At 45.7% G+C, this 19367-nt stretch overlaps 1 protein-coding gene across 1 annotated transcript in view; it reads left to right on the top strand.

The window, feature by feature from the left end:
- DOCK5 (dedicator of cytokinesis 5) overlaps nucleotides 1-19367 on the top strand; it is a 234958-nt gene that overhangs the window by 204809 nt on the left and 10782 nt on the right. The window contains exons 44-48 of the mRNA XM_084803950.1: nucleotides 1219-1305; nucleotides 4386-4562; nucleotides 12683-12766; nucleotides 17922-18059; nucleotides 18909-19075. Coding sequence (XP_084660076.1) covers nucleotides 1219-1305; nucleotides 4386-4562; nucleotides 12683-12766; nucleotides 17922-18059; nucleotides 18909-19075 — 653 coding nt within the window. The remainder of the gene's footprint in view (nucleotides 1-1218; nucleotides 1306-4385; nucleotides 4563-12682; nucleotides 12767-17921; nucleotides 18060-18908; nucleotides 19076-19367) is intronic.

Below are 19367 nucleotides of genomic sequence, written 5' to 3'. Positions count from 1 at the left end.
CAAACACGTGCTCGCATTTGTCTTATTCCTGATTCTGAGTTTGATTTGCGCAACTTTCCTAACTTGCGCAAATTTCCTCAGGAGACTGAATTAGCCCTGCTTTAGACTGCAGGAAATTTGCTCAAATTTGGGGAGAGTTGTGCAAATCTCCCGGTCGATCACTGCTCGATTTGCACAAGGTTCCTGTTCGCGCAGAGCAAGGAGCGATTGCAAGCACAAACAAATTGCGCACAAGACAAGCGGCAAGACAATGTCCGGAGAATCCCAGCAATCTTGAACATTGCTTGTTCACCCACCCCTCTGCTCTACCACTGACCTATGGGCTCTTCTCATCTAGAATCTGTTCTTCCTTTCTCATTCTTTGCTGACAAGAGAGCTGCCTGCAACTGGAGTCAATGGGTGCTCCCCCCGCCTCGCCATCCACTCTGGCTGTCTCTTGGTTCATATTTCATCAAAGCTTGAAGCCAAGGCAGACGGGGAACCCCAGAGGGTCACATGGGAACCCCCAGAGGGCCATATTGGGACCCCAAGCCTGAGGATCGACATCTTGGCGTATGCATCACTCAAGTCAGCTTGCAACAAATTTCACAAAATACAATCCAGTTCAATAAAAGACGATGATAATGGCAGGCGCAGCACAGATAGAGCACTCCCTTCAGGTGAAATATGAGCTCCCCGGTGAGGCAAATGCCTGCCAAAATGAACAAGTCCTCATCAATCGTCAGAAGATGACAAGAGTGTGGGCTGCCCAGACTTCAGGGGACAAGTTGCCCCACTGTTTGGGTGCAGCCACTGAGAAGGCCCTCACTCTTGCCCTAGTCAAATGAGCCTCCCCCATAGATGGGACACAAAGAAGGGTCCGTCCCTCAAATCTTGTGCAGTTTGGTATGGGAGAAGGGGGTCCCTTAGGTATCCTGAACCCAATCCATTTAGGGCTTTAAAGGTCATTAACACTTTAACCCTTGTGCCCAATCACAAACTGATGTCCAGTGCATTTCTCTTTCCATGGCCCTGATCCTACTGCAGTCCGAGACCCTCAGAAAAGGCAATCGGGCCGTGCACATTCTTCTATTAGATAGGGTTGGAAGGCCTGGCTTCTTAGGCCATAGCCCAGTCAACAGCCTGAGGAAGGGCTAAGAGAGAACTCTCCCCACACTCCTGCCGGCCATTGCAGCTGCCTCATTCTCTGTGTGTGTATCTTTGGGCTTCTCTTCCCAGACAATGTGGATAGAGCGAACCACCTACACGACCGCCTATTCATTCCCAGGGACCCTCAAGTGGTTTGAAGTCAAGCAAGTTTCAATGGTGAGTTTCCGGGAGGGTTGCATTTCAGTCTGTTTATTGTCTGTTCCATTTTTGTCCTTCCTCCTTCGGAGGTCAGGGCAGCAGACGGGGTTTCTTTCTCTCTCTCACACACACAAACACACACACACACACACACACACTTCCCGATGTTAACATTGCAACCACTCCGTGAGGCAGGGAATGATGGAGGGAGTTAGTGATTGCCCTAAGACAGTGTTTCCCAACCTGGGCCCCTCCAGATGGTGGGGGTGATGGGAGTTATAGTCCAACACATCTGGAGGGTGTGAGGTTGGGCAAGGCTGGCCAGAGAACATGGCTCAGCAGGGATTTTGAGAGCCAGCGTAGTGTAGTGGTGAGAGTGTTGGACTGGGAGCCAGGAGATCTGGGTTCTAGTCCCCACTCAGCCATGGAAGCTCACTGGGTGACTTTGGGCCAGTCACAGACTCTCAGCCCAACCCACCTCACAGGGTTGTTGTTGTGAGGATAAAATGGAGAGGAGGAGGATAATGAAAGCTGCCTTGGGTTTCTTGAAAGAGGAAAAAAGGTGGGACATAAATGCAATAAAAAAAAAATGAGCCTGGGTCTCTCCAGGCCAACCCCAATATTTGAGCCACTACACCGCACTGGCTCCCAAATCCCCTTTGCTGCCTGCTGTCTGAACAGAAAGTTGTGGAACAGTTGGTGAGTTGAGGCAAGTTTGTCACTCTTTATACTCAGGTTACTGCATGGTGTCCTGCAGTGGTTGCCAACTTCCTAGTTTTAATTGATCTGGCTCCTGCGTCTTTAACGACAACCTGTTACACACAAAAATTAAGTCAGTGATGCTGTTCCTAGCACAGAAAAGGGTTTTGGGGAAGGGTTACCTGCTTGCGCATCAATGTGCAGTTATTTTATTTATTACACTCCCATTCTGCCCTTCTTCCAAGCAGCTCAAAGTGGCATATATTAATCTGCACCTCCCCTTTATCCTCACAACAATCCTGTGAGGTAGGCGAGGCTGAGAAACTGTGACTGGCCCAAGTTCACCCCACTGGGCTTTGTGGCTGAGCAGGGAATTGAACTCGGGTCTCCATGGTCTTAGTCTTGTGGTCTCGTCACCACACTGAGCACGCGAACAGGGCTGGGAGAGAACACAGCAACCCTCTTTTCTGCCCTGAATCTGATGGCCTTGATTTTGATGACTGATTCATACATATGCCCTCTGAGGTATTACAGTCCTCAGGCAGAGACCTAAGTTTTACATTGTGGGGCATTTTCCCCCACTCTTGAAACTGGAGCCTTTATGACAATTGCAATTTTTCCCATGCCAAAGGCAAGGCTAAAAAATGCTGTCTTGCTCGTCACATGGTATGTTTTCTCTTTGGGAAGTGGTTTCAATCAAATAGCTTCCCATATGAAACTAAGGTGGTAGAGTCCTCACTTGAGGACTCTACCACCTCCCAAGGAGGTGTGTTTCTAAGAGGCCCCAAGTCTGGACAACACCAGTCCAGGTGGATCCCTGTGTGGGGCAGAAATGTGGGGCAGAACATTTTCCAGAACTTTATTTTCTCTGGATTTTTTCCCCATGCAAACTTTTATTATTAACAATGAATGGATGCCAACTACAAATACAATATTAGACCAGGTTGGCCGCTTCAAAGCTGTGGATGAGTGATGGTCAGCATAGTATGCGCAGTTCTTTGGGTTGCTGAAATTTATTATAGTGACAACGGTTTTCAGTACCTGTTTTTTGTCTTAAATTTGAACAATGTAAGGGAAGTACCTGCTTTGTGTGTGCTTTAATTTTTCCTCTCAAATATTTCAGGTCAAATGCTTGTGGTATATGGGGACTAAAAACTAAATCGGAGTCCTTTTTTAAAGCTTTTGTTGTTTACTAAATAAAAGCAAAATAAATGTCAGGGTGGAAACTGAGCTGATAGAACCCCAGAGCAGTTCTGAATTTGAGGAACATCAGCAATCCGTGGGAGAGGAGCCAGCTCATCCCTCACAGGCACAGCAGCTGGCAGAGATTCCTCCTGCCGGCATTCCTGAGATAGATAGTGACCCTGACAGTGAGAAGGTGCGGGAACGGGGCTTGCTAGACGCTCGACGCAGACGCAGGGAGCGACGAGCGATGGAGGGCGCGGAAAGGAGGCGTAGCGCCCGTTTGGCATGCAAGCAACGGCCACCTCCCGTGGACCCAAGGGAAAGAGGGAGGATCTCTCCCTAGCCCATAAGTTCAGGGTCTTCAAGTGACTCTCCTTCAAATGGGGATCAACTGCCTACTCAGGCATAGGCCACTCTGCTGTTCCTTGCTTAGTCGCTGGTGATTAGCATCTGAAAGAGCCATGAAGTTGTAAAAGGATTAAACCTTGAAAAGAATCCTTTCGTCTGTCTTGAGTTGGCTATTGGAGTCTACTGAAAGAGGCTGCTAGGGCACCTCCTGACAATAAACGTGATAAATTAGATCACTTTCTAGAATAGCCTTATGCAACCTGGTGCCCTACAGATGGTTTGGACTACAACTCCATGCATTCCTGACCATTGGCCATGCTGGCTGAGGCAGATGGTAGTCGAAGTCGAAAACATCAGGAGGGCACCGGGTTGAAGGAAGCTGTACTGGGGCTTTATAACAGCATTGGTTAAATACAAAATACAGATGGGCAATATTTATTTATTACATTTATATTCCACCTTTCTTCCATTTTAGAAGTCAGAGTAGCTACATGCAGTTCCCATATGGTCTTCACTCCAAGAACTGACCAGACCCAGACTTGCTTAGCTTCAGCAAGATGGTGGCCTCATGTGCCCTGGGACCATTGATTACATTCTCTACAAGAGCCTCCCACAACCTGGTGTCCTCCAGATGTTTTGGACTACAGCACCCATTGTCCCCAGTCTGCATGGCCATTGGGAGTTGTAGTCCAACACATCTGGAGGGCATCAGGTTGGGGAAAGCTGCTCCAAAACCGGAAAACCCACATCACTATGTGTATGACGTTGACCTGGAAAGTGGGATGCAGATTGGAATTTGCATTGACCAGTTTTGAAGAGTTTGTTTGAGGCGCAGCCTTCACCTTTCCTGAATTTGTGCTTCTCAGGAGGAAATCAGCCCCTTGGAGAATGCCATTGAAACCATGGAGCTGACCAACGAGAAGATCAGCAACTGTGTACAGCAGCACGCCTGGGATCGCTCCCTGCCGGTGCACCCCCTCTCTATGCTGTTGAATGGCATCGTGGATCCAGCTGTCATGGGTGGATACACCAACTATGAGAAGGTCAGCCATTTCCTTGGCATCTTGGCATCATAAGCCACACAACTGGCATTGCAGAGGGTATTCTTGTGGGCTAACAAAGGACCAGCGGAGAGGGAATATCAGATTGCACTATACACATACATATTAGGGGTAATTAATACAGCAGAGGGTGGAGACCATCATATAAACTGCCAGTAGACGTAGGGTGGAGATCAAGGGATGCAGTGTCCTTTCATTAGACCATTGCATTTCTATAATAGGATGCCTAGTACACTTTGGGGAGCAAAGGACCTCATTCATTTTATAATAATAACTTTAATGGGCTCTAATTGTATATTGTGTAATGTTTTGGCAAGAGTGAAGAGGAAACAGAGGGAGATGAGGGTATAGAGATTAGTCCTGGGTGGACAGCAAGGAGAAAAGGAAGAGACGGGAAATCTTGTTCAACTCCCCCACCCCCCATTCACTTTCTGAGATTTCACCAGATGTTGCCAGTTGAAAATTATCTCTGCAGTCATAAGGGCTAGAAGTTTGAGTTTAGTTTTGATGAGTTTAATGCCAAGATTTCTGCGCTCCTATAGATATGCAAATAAAATGGCTCTAACCCACACGCCATGTTAGGATTTGTGTGGTGTGCATGATCCTGCCTTTGACGCTGTCAAGGGCTCCTTGGAGGCCTCTCTCAGTCTAATCCAGTAGCCAAGTCCAGACACAGACAAAGGGATTCTTTTCAAAGCTTTATTCCTCTTTTACAACTTAACAACTCTACTGTTAGCAACTAGATATGAGCAGCAGAGTACCTATGCCCTGAGTTGGAACAGTTGGTCCCCGTTTGAAAGGGAATCACTGGCAGACCCTGAACTTATGGGCTGGGGAGAGTCCCTCCCCTTTTCCCTCGGATCCTCTGGGCGCAACCGTTGTTTGCGTGCCAACCGGGCACTACGCCTCCTTTCCACACCCTCCATTTGGCGCCACTCCCTGCATCGGCATCGGGCATCCAGCAAGCCCTCTTCCTGCGCTCTCTCACTCCCCGGACCGCTATCTATGCCAGGAATGCCAGTGGGAGGAATCTCTGTCAGCTGTTGGCCCTGGGAAAGAGGAGCGCGCTCCTCTCCCAGGAGCGACTCCTCTTCCTCAGAATCAGAACTACTCTGGGATTCTATGGGCTCAGTGTCCACCCTGACAGATGTTGAGGTAGATACAAGTGTGTCTTTCCAAAGGTGAGTTGGACAAATGTAGAATCACTTCCCTAGCAGTTCTCAAGTACAAGCTGCAGGTCCTGGTGGGGGATCTTTCCTTTTTGAGATGTACTGCTACATTCACACATAACTAAGCTATGGTTTTATGTTAACCATGGTTTGTTGTTTTAGCCATGAATCATCTTGCAGGTGAGCAAACAAGCCACAGCTTGTTTACCCTGTTTCTGGTTTGTTTCTCTCTTTCCCATTTTGCCAGCTGAGGGCAGTTTCGTTTTCTGGTTGATCTCACTGGGTGCCTCTGTTTCAGGGCAGACAGAAGTGCAACCAAGCCAGGGTTAAGCCACAGTTCTACATTCAGTTATCATGATAAGCTGTGGTTTAAACAAGCCAGACTTCATAAGCCAACAACAAACCATGGCTTCTGTTTGTTGTTTGTAGCTGGTTAACAAATCATGGTTTGTTTGTGGGGATGGGTTCAGACACAACAACAAGCCAGATTTCAATAGACAGGGCTTAGTGTTATGTGCAAACCAGGCCTGTTTGGTTTACATGCTCTGCAAAGCCATCTGGTGGCAATAGTTTGACCTCTAAAACTGTTGAATTAACGTCTGGCATAAAAGGACCTTTGGGGGTTTGTTGGGTAATGTCATTGTAAAGTTTTTGTTGATATGAGTGAAGTAGGCTCTTTATCATTCCTTTCTTTATACATTTTTAGTCATAGCATGGTTTATGTTTCCTTTTGTTAACTAGCTGAAAATATTCATCCCTGACCAACATCCTATAAACAGCATCGCTCCCAATGTGAATCATACAAGTACTCTTTGTAGCTATAGACCGTATAGAAACTTTTTTTTTAGATCAGAAACTGATTTTGATTTGATTTGTTTCTTTAACTTTTATTTTAATGGGTGCCAGGGGTAGGTTATCATTTGTGTGTTGAATCTGTACTTAACTTGGCAATTGAGTGAACTAAAGCAATTGACTGTTCCTCCATTAGGGTGTGTTCCCTACACATGTCCTCAATTACAATCCAGAAGAGCAGAATTTGGTAACTTGCACTAAGTTCAGCATCCAAAAGGCTGAAATATGTGTTACATGAGCCCGGTTTATGTCTTATCAACATGAAGGGGCTCCATTTGACTAGAGTAGGGAGGGGGCTAACCTTTTCAGGTCGGTCAGCATGTTTGGAATTTTGAGAGAGTTTCATAGACACTCCCACAAAATGGCTGTTATGGGGGGACATGCACATTCACAAAATGGCTATTGTGGTGGGCACAAAACACTCATGTCTGAGAAGGCAAACTGGTGAGACTAAAAGACAAGTGACTTGATGAAGAACCTAAGTATAAGGCAGAGGTGGAGTTTGAGCTCTGAAACACAAAGCCGCTCTTTTGAGCCCAACTAAATATGGTGCTGGCGAGCAGCACTTTGGTTTGCAGCATAGCAGCCTCCCAGTAAAAAAACTATAATTATAAAAACCATAAGAAATAAAATAAAAATCAGGAGGGGGCACCATGTTCGAGACCCCAGGGCTAACCCATTCCTTGCCAGCTACTTTTTCCCACTTTCCCTCCAAAGGGAAGCCCAAAGCAGCTAACATCGTCATCCCCTTACAGGGCAAATACAACAGTATCATATAAAATATCAAAAGACAACAATGTGAAAAATAATCTAACAACAAAAATACTACAATAACACTGTAAGCAAACATTTCATTCAGAACTTAAAACACCAAGTCAGTTAATAAATACAAAATGCATTAAGTATATCAAGCAAGGAAGGGGGGTGATAAAATACAACCCATGTTTTAAGGAAAAATACACTTATACCCAGTCCAACAGCCAGTATAATAAACTATTTGGACATACCATCATTTCCTTCAGTTATCCATGCCACAAACAGTTTAGGGTTGCCTTACCCCAACCTGGTGCCCCCTGGATCAGTTGGACTACAACTCCCATCATTCCCAGCCAGCTTAGCCATCAGCTGGGGTTTGTGGTCCAACATATCTGGAGGGCAGAAGGTTGGAGGAGGCTAGTTTAGGACTTTTAACGGTTAAAAATCACTCTTTGAATTGGGGCCAGAATCTAATTGGGAGCAGCCAGTGGGGAAAATCCAACATAAGTCCTACTTAGAGTAGACCCATTGAACTCATGAGACTTAAGTTAGTGATGACTAACTTTTGCAGCATACCAGCCTCCCAGTAAAAAACTATAATTATAAAAACCATAAGAAATAAAAATCAGGAGGGGGCACCATGTTCGAGACCCCAGGGCTTAAGTCCCATTCATTTCAATGGGTCTACTCTAAGTAGGACTTCCATTGGATTTTACCTAGTGAATCTGGTAGGGTCCTGAAGATTTTTTGGTTTTGGTTTTTGTTGGACTTGGAGTGTACGCAGCCTGACAACAGCGACCTCAGATTTGTAGTGCTGATGAAGCTTCACAGAGTGTGAAAGATTTAGTGCATTATGAGCTATTATATTGCAATAAAAATGATTTCTAGCTATAATGTGCTGTAGTTGCTTCAGCATAGTATGAATTCTGGGGATTGGAAAACTGCCTGATCCAATCAGCTGACAAATGCTTAAAAGTGGGGAGGGGGGACATTTTCTACCAGGGTGTATTTTGAGCTGCCGCTTCTCTATTTTATGCACTATCTCTGGATTTGCAAAAGTGGGGAAGAAACGTTATGGCTGTAAAATGCTGTGGCTACATCTGTAAGTCATCAATGTTTTGCTCACATTTTCCTATTCTCAGCTCAGGGCGTTCAGGTTTTGTGGCCTGCCATAATCATCAACATCGTAACCTAACGTCTTTCTTTCATGTTGGGGACCAGAAATCAAAGCCTTGCATGGATCGTTTCCCTTGCTCATTTGTGTACAAGTGTTTCTAAAGAGGCACCATTCATTGCCATGGTTCTAACTTGCAATTCTAGTCAGTGGGCTCATAGCCGTTTTATCTTTGCCATAATAGTGCTCTCAAACTCAGGGTTTTACTTTTCCATATAGGAGAGAATGGCAGACGTTTTTTTCTTATGTGGGAGAAATTAAAGGGGAAGACATTTGAGGTAGGAGCTAAGCCCACTTCTCTCAACTGTTGACACTCAGTATCTAGCCAAAAGGCAACTTCAGCCCCGTTGGGGCTTTGTTCCAGATTGGGACAAAACTTGCTTACATTGTCCAATGGCACTTACTGTAAGTCATTGACAGTCAGCTCCCACTCCTCTTTCTATACCCCCAGCTTAGCTTCTGTTCCTTGGTCATGCTAAAGCAGGGGTGCTGAACTTCAAGCTAAATCCAGCCTACCTGTGGTCCCAATCCAGACCTCTGGCATTCCCTGGATAACCGTGCTCTCTTTCCCCCTGACCGTTTGGTAGTTCCCCAGACTTTGCATAGTTTTTCCCCATTCTAAAAAGGTGAAATGCCTCTCCTAAAGCTTAGTTCTTGGTGATAAGAGCTTTAAGCTAAAGTATGCTAGTATTGGGGGGGCGGGGGGCTTTTGCCTTCATCCCGGCCCGCTACTGGAATGCATCACCCGAGAGCTTCTCCAAATCTGAAATCCGCCCTTGGGTTGAAAGAGGTTCAACATCCCTGTGCTAAACTGTGACAGCATATGGCAACAGGCCTTTATAGGCTTAGCCTATTGCCTGTTCACCAGTTGATATAAAGGAGCATTTACCCTATGAGGCATTTGCTCTTTTTAACTTGGCTTTTTAAATTCTTGTTTTAAGGATGTTTTTAATGTTTTACTATGCTTGTATTTGATTATGTTTTTTATTTTCTGAACAGTTTGTAAATCGTCTTTTTTTACTTCAGAACGGCAATATAGAAATACAATAAATAAATAGTATTTATGTATTTACTACATTTATATCACATCTTTCCCAGGAGCTCAAGGTAGAGTACATGGTGTTTGTCGTCCCCCCCCCCCATATTATCCTTAAAATATCCATGTGAGGTAGGTTAGACTGAGAGATAGTGGCTGGGTTCAGACAGCACGATAACCCACACTCATGGGTTGAGTATGGGTTGAATGTGGGTTGTCCTTGAACCGTGGGTTGCTATTGAAACAGGGGTTATCGTGTGGTCTGAACCCAGCTGTACTAACAAACCATGGTTTGTTGACCATGAACAACCCATGGGAACCCATGGTTTGTTGTTGGGTTGTGAACTGTGGGTTGTTCGTGGTTAACAAACTATAGTTTCTTATTGCGCCTGTCCTTAGACAATAACCCATGTTTCAACGACAATCCATAGTACAATGACCACCCACACTCAGCCTATATTCAACCCTTGAGTGTGGGTTATTGTGCTGTCTGAACCCAGCCAGTGGCTGGCAGTCACCCAGTGAGCTGCATGGCTGAGTTGAGGGATTCAGACATCAGTCTTCCCAGTCCTACTCTGATACTCTTAACCACCGTACTACCCTGGCTCTCATTTTAATCCAATTTCTATGCATTCGGTTTGGAGCCGGTTCACGTGCTGCTTTTACTGCTGGCTCACACAGTTGGGGATGAGCAGCAACAGTGTTCTGAACTGGCTTTCAGCCGAAAAGAAGAGGCATCTCAACTGGCTTTCAGCCGAAAAGAAGAGGCATCTGTAACTACAGATCCGGATTGGTGTGGCAGCTAGGCTTGCTATTGCTCACAGAGCAGCAGAAGAATCCATTCTGTGTTAGTTACAAAGTTCAGGCTATTGATACCAAGAGGCTGGTGGGAGTGGGGGATATGCCAGGAGTGGTGCAATAGAAGGAGCTAGTTAGAACTGTTGATGGCTCCTATTTGTAGTGCGTATCCATGTTGATCCTGGTCATGTTAGTGGCTTAACCACACAGTTCATGCGTTACCTGGGCAGGCCCAAAATTCTAGCTGGCCCAGTTTCTATTGGAAAGACATGCCCTGTAGTCTATCATTTTGGAATTATTTGTTTATTATATTTTAAATCCACCCAATAACAAGCATGCTCTGGGCGGAATACAAACAGTTAAAAGAATAAAATACAAAGCAAGTGTCACGTTCCTTCATCCTCTCCTCCCCAATCAGCTGGCTCCAGGAAACAAGGCTTCAGGCTACTTTATTAGTTAATTTATTTATTTATTTATTTATTTATTTATTTATTTCATTTCTATACCGCCCAATAGCCGAAGCTCTCTGGGTGGTTCACAAAAACTAAAACCAAACAACACAACCAACCAAAAAACTAAAACCAAACAACAGTTAACAACTAGCTTCTTTACAAATGCAGGTAACAACTAGCTTCTTTACAAATGCAGGTAACAACTAGCTTCTTTACAAATGCAGGTAACAACTAGCTTCTTTACAAATGCAGGTAACAACTAGCTTCTTTACAAATGCAGGTAACAACTAGCTTCTTTACAAATGCAGGTAACAACTAGCTTCTTTACAAATGCAGGTAACAACTAGCTTCTTTACAAATGCAGGTAACAACTAGCTTCTTTACAAATGCAGGTAACAACTAGCTTCTTTACAAATGCAGGTAACAACTAGCTTCTTTACAAATGCAGGTAACAACTAGCTTCTTTACAAATGCAGGTAACAACTAGCTTCTTTACAAATGCAGGTAACAACTAGCTTCTTTACAAATGCAGATTGTAGGAAATTCTCAGACTGCAATGAACCAGCCAATCCACACATCTACAATATCAATAGAGGAGACGAGGTTGAAGTTAGAGAAGTTGCCAGCAACTTCTCAGCCAGACTAGCCTGGCAGGGATGCCCCTCCCTTAGGATGGCTCCCTCCTACATAGGCTTCAATGAGTGGCCAAGTGGCGGAGTGTCTGAGCCCTGCCCGTAACTTCCCCTGCTTCACTCTGCAACAGACCCTAGCATCCTTCAAGTCACGCCCCTTGCTCTCCTCCTCCCCCTCCTCTGAAACCTGGATTCTCATGGTGGAAGAATGGGGGAGCTGTTCAGGCTGGGCCATCTGTGTGTCTTGGGAAGAAAGTCTTGCCGTATCTGGGTCAGTAGGGAGGGTGCCTCCCTCTGTTCTGGCTGTTCCCATTCTGTTTCTGAATCTGAGCTGCCAGACATCTCCACACACTCAGATCCATTCCTGACAAGACAGTCTTCCCTAACCTGCCTCCAGCATTTTTGGACTACAGCCCCCAGCATTCCTGACCATTGGCCATGCTGGCTGGAGCTGATGGGAGTTGGGGTCAAAAACATCTGGAGGGTACCAGGTTGGGGAAGGCTGGAATAAGACAATGCTAGATTTTTTTTATTGTTTATTTATGTTTTGCTGCCCCTGGCAAAGTCCACTTGCTGAAACACATCAGGTGCATTAAATATAATCAGGATGTTCCATTTTTTAAATTCAAGTTTGAGACTGGGCCTCTCTGTTTGATGCCGCCCCTCTTTCCTTCCTGTTTCCAGCTTGAACCAGACCGTATTCAGACCGCATGGGTCTCCATGACGAGTCTATGGCAAAAATGACGGTGTGAGTCCAGTCTGCATCAGTCATAGCATTTTCAATAAGCAATAAAGAAATAGATAGGGAAAGCATGAGCTTTTTTGTGATTGTTTGATGTAGCTCAAAAATTCCAGAAATGCAAAGTTCCACTAGTTGAAGGAGAATTGTGACTAAGCATCTTGAGTTCAACGATCTGGAACACATTTTGTTTCCACCAGACGGTTTTGTCTGCAAATCTCTTGTCTTGCTATCACTGCCTGACAGATTTGTTTTGTTTTATTCTGTTTGATTTGATTGATTACTTTTATATCCTCAACCTAGCACCCCCCAGATGTTTTGGACTACAACTCCCATCCTCCTCAGCCTAATGGTCATGGTGGCTGGGGATGATGGGTTCATACCAGGTTGGGGAAGGCTGCTGCAGCTTAACCAGATCCTTTTTTTCCTCTCTCTTTTTTTAACACGTTCAACCCTACATCTTGATTGTTCCCCATTTTGTTCACTCTCTTCAGGCCTTTTTCACGGAAAAGTATATTCAAGAACACCCTGAAGATCAAGATAAGATTGAACTGCTCAAGCAGCTAATCGCTCTACAGGTATCTGCTTCTTTTTTCTAATAATCTTTAAAAAAAACAAAATCAACATAGTGGTACCTGCTTGAAGGAGGACGGTGTGGGTTTTGAGTTCCTCTGTAAGCATGATTGTCGCCATAGCACAACAAAGCTCAGCCTGCATTGTCCGTAGAAAGGCAGGATATAAATAGAATCTGGAATGATAAAAGAGGATTTCTGTCTGTCCTTCCATCAGTCAGAACTATATCGTCAAGACTGTGAAACCTAGACATTGGCATGCATGCTAAGCGGACCCTAGGAGGAGTGTGCAACTCGAGTTTTGTTTTTTGAATGCATTAATTTATTTAAATTATCTGTAGTTGTATCTTCAGCCACTAGGGGCAGTCTTCCATAACCAGTGCATCGCTTTGCAGCATGGGAGATTAGTAGGCTGAGAGTCTCAGTTATATGTCTGCCCTCTCCTCACTGCTGTAGAGCAGCCCCCCCACCGGAGAATGGAGCAATTAGACCCTTCCCCCTGGGGCAATAGGGGTACAGCATGACAGAGGTCTTTCCTAGGGGTGCCAGCCGGCACGGCTTTACTCAGACAGGGCAGGCACAGTGTGTCCAAGTCTGAAAGTTATGTAATTTTGCGCGAAGGCTTCACCGTATCAAACTAAGGGCTATTCCAAATTATGTGAAGCTGGGTCCATTTGCTATGAATAAATAGAATACTTGTGGATGGACGGACTAGGCCAGCCACAGCAGTGCAGATTTAGCATACCTGAGGTCTCACATTCCCCTTCATGGATCATTGCCTTGTTGTGGTGAAGGGGCTTGCGTAACTCAGTGAAGCCATAAGCTATGCCGTGCAGGGCCACCCAAGACGGACAGGTCATGGCAGAGAGTTCTGACAAAATGTGGTCCACTGGAGAAGGAAATGGCAACCCACTCCAGTATTCTTGCCAAGAAAACCCCATGGAACGTATCACAAGGCTGAAAGATATGACGCCAGAAGATGAGCCCCTCAGGTCGGAAGGTGTCCAATATACTACTGGGGAAGAGCAGAGGGTATTTCCAAGTAGCACCAGAAAGAGTGAAGCGGCTGGGCCAAAGCCGAAAGAACACTCAGCTGTGGATGTGTCTGGTGGTGAAAAGAAAATCCGATGCTGTAAAGAACAATATTGTTTAGGAACCTGGAATGTCAGATCAATGAATCAAGGTAAGCTGGAGGTGGTCAAACATGAGATGGCAAGATTGAACATCGACATCTTGGGAATCAGCGAACTCAAATGGACAGGCATGGGTGAATTTAATTCAGGTGACCATCATATCTACTACTGTGGGCAAGAATCCCTTAGAGGAAATGGAGTAGCACTCATAGTCACCAAAGGGTGGGAAAAGCAGTTGTTGTTGTTGTTGTTCAGTCGTTCAGTCGTGTCCGACTCTTCGTGACCCCATGGACCATAGCATGCCAGGCCTTCCTGTCCTGCGCTCTCTCCCGGAGTGTGCTCAAGTTCATATTCATTGCATCGGTGATGCTATCTAGCCATCTCATCCTCTGCCGTCCCCTTCTCCTTTTGCCTTCAGTCTTTCCCAGCATCAGGGTCTTTTCCAGAGAGTTTGCTCTTCGCATTAGGTGGCCAAAATATTGGCGCTTCAGCTTCAGTATCTGTCCTTCCAATGAGCACTCAGGGTTGATTTCCTTTAGGATGGACTGATCTGACCTCCTTGCAGTCCAGGGGACTCGTAACAGTCTTCTCCAGCACCACAGTTCGAAAGCATCCATTGTTCGGCGCTCAGCCTTCCTTATAGTCCAGCTCTCACAGCCATACATTACTACTGAGAAAACCATAGCTTTGATTAGACGGACCTTTGTCGGCAAGGTGATGTCTCTGCTTCTTACTATGCTGTCTAGGTTTGCCATAGCTTTCCTCCCAAGGAGCAAGCGTCTTTTGATTTCATGGCTACAGTCACCATCTGCGGTGATCTTGGAGCCCAAGAAAGTAAAATCTGTCACTGCTTCCATTTCTTCCCCTTCTATGTGCCAGGAAGTGAGGGGGCCAGATGCCATGATCTTCGTTTTTTTAATGTTGAGTTTCAAACCAGCTTTTGCACTCTCCTCTTTCACCCTCAACAAGAGGCTCTTGAGATCCTCTTCGCTTTCTGCCATTAGGATGGTATCGTCTGCATATCGGAGGTTGTTGATAATTCTCCCGGCAGTCTTAATTCCGACCTGTGATTCATCCAACCCGGCGTTTCTCATGATGTACTCTGCATATAAGTTAAATAAGCAGGGTGACAATATGCAGCCTTGTCGTACTCCTTTCCCAATTTTGAACCAGTCAGTTGTTCCATGTCTGGTTCTTACTGTTGCTTCTTGACCCTCGTACAGGTTTCTCAGGAGACAGGTAAGGTGGTCTGGTACTCCCATCTCTTTCAGAATTTGCCACAGTTTGTTGTGATCCACACAATCAAAGGCTTTAGCGTAGTCAATGAAGCAGAAATAGACGTTTTTCTGGAATTCTCTTGCTTTCTCCATGATGCAGCGAATGTTGGCGATTGATCTCTAGTTCCTCTGCCTCTTTGAAACCCAGCTTGTACTTCCGGTAGTTCTCGGTTCGCATACTGATGAAGCCTAGCTTGTAGGATTTTGAGCATCACCTTGCTGGCATGTGAAAGGAGCGCAATTGTGCGGTAGTTTGAACACTCTTTGGTGTTGCCCTTCTTTGGAACTGGAATGTAAACTGACCTTTTCCAGTCTTGCGGCCACTGTTGAGTGTTCCAAATTTATTGGCATATTGAATTCAGCACTTTAACAGCATCATCTTTTAGGATTTTAAATAGCTCAGCTGGAATACTGTCATCTCCGCTAGCTTTGTTGTTACTAATGCTTCCTAAGGCCCACTTGACTTCACTCTTGAGGATGTCCGGCTCAAGTTCAGTGACCGCACTATCATGGCTATCAGGGACATTCAGATCTTTCCTGTATAGTTCTTCTGTGTATTCTTGCCACCTCTTCTTAATCTCATCTGCTTCTGTGAGGTCCCTGCCTTCTTTGTCCTTGATCATGCCCGTCTTTGCACAAAACGTTCCCTCGAGATCTCCAATTTTCTTGAAGAGATCTCTAGTCTTTCCCATTCTGTTGTTTTCCTCGATTTCTTTGCATTGTGCATTTAAGAAGGCCTTCTTGTCTCTCCTTGCTATTCTCTGGAACTCTGCATTCAGTTGGATATATCTTCCCTTCTCCCTTGCTTTTCGCTTCCCTTCTTTCCTCAGCTACTTGTAAAGCCTCATCAGACAGCCACTTGGCTTTCTTGCATTTCTTTTTCTTTGGGATGGATTTCGTTGCTGCCTCCTGAACAATGTTATGGACCTCCGTCCATAGTTCCTCAGGCACTCTTGTCAATCAGGTCTAATCCCTTAAATCTATTCTTCACCTCCACTGTATATTCATAAGGGATATGATTTAGGTCATACCTGAATGGTTTAGTGGTTTTCCCTACGTTCTTCAATTTAAGCCGAAATTTTGCAACAAGAAGCTCATGATCTGAGCCACAGTCAGCTCCAGGTCTTGTTTTGACTGACTGTATAGAGCTTCTCCATCTTTGGCTGCAAAGGACATAATCAATCTGATTTCGATATTGAACATCTGGTGATGTCCATGTGTAGAGTCGTCTCTTGTGCTGTTGGAAAAGAGTGTTTGCTATGATCAGCGTGTTCTCTTGGCAAAACTCTATTAGCCTTTGTCCTGCTTCATTTTGTACACCAAGGCCATGCTTGCCTGTTATCCTGGTGATTTCTTGACTTCCTACTTTAGCATTCCAATCCCCTATGATGAAGAGTACATCTTTTTTGGGTGTTAGTTCTAGAAGGTGTTGTAGGTCTTCATAGAACCGATCAACCTCAGCTTCTTTGGCCTCAGTGGTTGGGGCATAGACTTGAATTACTGTGATGTTGAATGGTTTGCCTTGGAGTCGTACTGAGATCATTCTATCTTTTTTGAGATTGTACCCCAGTACTGCTTTTCCCCCCTACATGGATCACTGCCTTGTTGTGGCGAAGGGGCTTGCGTAACTCAGTGAAGCCATAAGCTATGCCGTGCAGGGCCACTCAAGATGGATAGGTCATGGCGGAGAGCTCTGACAAAATGTGGTCCACTGGAGAAGGAAATGGCAACCCACTCCAGTATTCTTGCCAAGAAAACCCCATGGAACGTAACACAAGGCTAAAAGAGATGACACCGGAAGATGAGCCCCTCAGGTCGGAAGGTGTCCAATATACTACTGGGGAAGAGCAGTAGTATATTGGAGAAGGGGACAGCAGAGGATGAGATGGCTAGATAGCATCACCGATGCAATGAATATGAACTTGAGCACACTCCGGGAGAGAGCGCAGGACAGGAAGGCCTGGCGTGCTATGGTCCATGGGGTCACGAAGAGTCGGACACGACTGAACGACTGAACAAGGTCTCACATTAGGACCCTATTTAGAGTCGCCCCATAGAAAAGCCTGGGAATGCTCAGGAGCACACAGGAAAGAGAGCAAAGCTAGAGCCGATCCAAAGGAGTGCTGTGTGGATCAGTTATTAAAGGGGGGGCAGCGCTGCATGGAAAGAGCACATGATTTGCACACAGACAGTCCCAGGTTCAATTCCTGGCAGCTCCAGTTGAAAGGGATCTCGAAAAACAAGGTGAGGAAGGGCCACAGAGAGCCACTGCTGGTCAAAACAGTCAGTTTCCAAGATGCTCTTGGGTGCTGCGTTCCTGTGGCAGACAGGGCCCAATACAAAACATGTGAGCCAAGAATACCAGCATATTGTAGCTTAAAGATCTCACTGCCAGTAATGAAGACATGTCAACCTTTTATATTGGGGGGGGGGGATGGGAGACACACAAAAGCCAGGACACCATCACACAGTTGATGGTTGGAAGGAAGAGGGCGGGGCCAGGGGAAGCAGAAGGGAGCATGGCCACATCTGGAGGATCGGGGGGCAGGGGGAATTTGGCCCCCAGGCCCGAGGTTCCCCACAGTAGACAATACTGAGCCAGGTGGGCCAGTAGACTGGCTCCATTATACAGGCTCCAGGAAGTAGTGTGGGAAGGAAGATCCACCTCCCCAATGTGTCTACATGTGGACAAACTGCACTTGGCCTTTTCCCCTGTGCTCATAGTCCGCTCTGTTCGGCTGTCCCTTTCAGATGCCTTTGCTGGCAGAAGGGATCAGGATTCATGGGAAGAAGCTGACGGAACAGTTGAAGCCTCTCCATGACAGGCTAACCTCCTGCTTCAAGGAGCTGAGGGAGAAAGTGGAGAAGCTCTACGGCGTGATAACTCTGGTAAACGTTTCATCCTGCTTACTAAGGTCATTTCTGACAAACCTCTCTGTCTGGGAAGCAGCCAGACTTTTGATGGCTAGCTACCAATTAGCAATGCATGGTGGGATGCTGATCTTCTTACATCGTAAGGGAGAGCGAGCATATTTCAAGGAAGTTCAAAGGATTTCTGACAAACCATTTTAATTACCATGAGTGGGGTGTGCAACTCACCTGTGCTTTCGTTGATTTATTATATTTCTATACCACCCCATAGCTGAAGCTCTCTGGGTGGTTCTCAAAAATTAAAAACCATTAAAATACATTATGTAATGTGTATACAAACTGTTCACGTAAGGACGTAAAACAGGCAGCATACACAACGACAACATATATTTAAAACCATTAGCTAGAGACAATCAAAAGGACTCCTTATATGCTGCCAAATGCCTGAGAGAAGAGGACAGTTTTAACCTGGCACCAAAAAGACGACAGTGTTGGCGCCAGGCAGGCCTCTTGGGGGAGATCATTCCATAAATGGGGGGCCACCACCGAGAAAGCTCTCTCCTTTGTTGCTGCCCACTGAGCGTCCCTCAGAGGAGGGCCTTTGATGCAGAGCATAGTGTTTCGGAATTATAGGTATCACCAGGATGGGCCTTGTTGGCTGATCAGGCTGCTGACTCCAGGGGTGAGATTGTTCCAAATGACCACCAGGAAAAGATGAAAAGCAAACATGGGTGCTCTCTCCCCAAGGGCAATCATGTAGAAGAACCCCCAATGCAGTATCTGACAAAGAGGCCCCTCTGCTTTCTATCCTTGTAAACCAATCTCCTTTGGATTTTTCACTTTCCTCTTTATATTCCAACCACACAGCCTTCCTCGCTGACAGAAAGAAAGCAGAGCAGGTCTGGATCAGTGGTTTTGCCATACATCATGTCTTCCACTTTGAGGAGACTATCCATTACCTCTGTGACTTCCTCTATGGGATCCACATCCTCTACCTCGTCAGACAGCACTTCCTCCAGACCAGGATCAGATGGGTACGTAGCGATGGGATCTGTAGAAAATTGTTGGTTATTTAATTTTTTTTAAAATTAAAATGAGAAATCCGGTTTGTCTCATGACTAGGGACGTATGAGAATTTTCTTTTTGCTTGCGAAACGTGGAAGTGTGCCCCGTTTGAAGCTCCGAGCACAAGCACATGCCCACCAAAAATATTTTCAAATTGAAGGTGCTCACATTCACTTTGTTCCCAATTCCGAGTCCAATTTGTGCAAATTTCCTGACTTGCGCAAATTTCCTCGGTAGACCGACCCAGACCCACTTGAGTCC

Source organism: Heloderma suspectum, chromosome 6, assembly GCF_057233095.1.
Source record: "Heloderma suspectum isolate Gila_16-S chromosome 6, 16-S_ref, whole genome shotgun sequence".
Lineage (NCBI taxonomy): Eukaryota > Metazoa > Chordata > Lepidosauria > Squamata > Helodermatidae > Heloderma > Heloderma suspectum.
The sequence above is the reverse complement of the archived record's forward strand: the minus strand, read 5'-3'. Positions and strand labels throughout refer to the sequence as shown.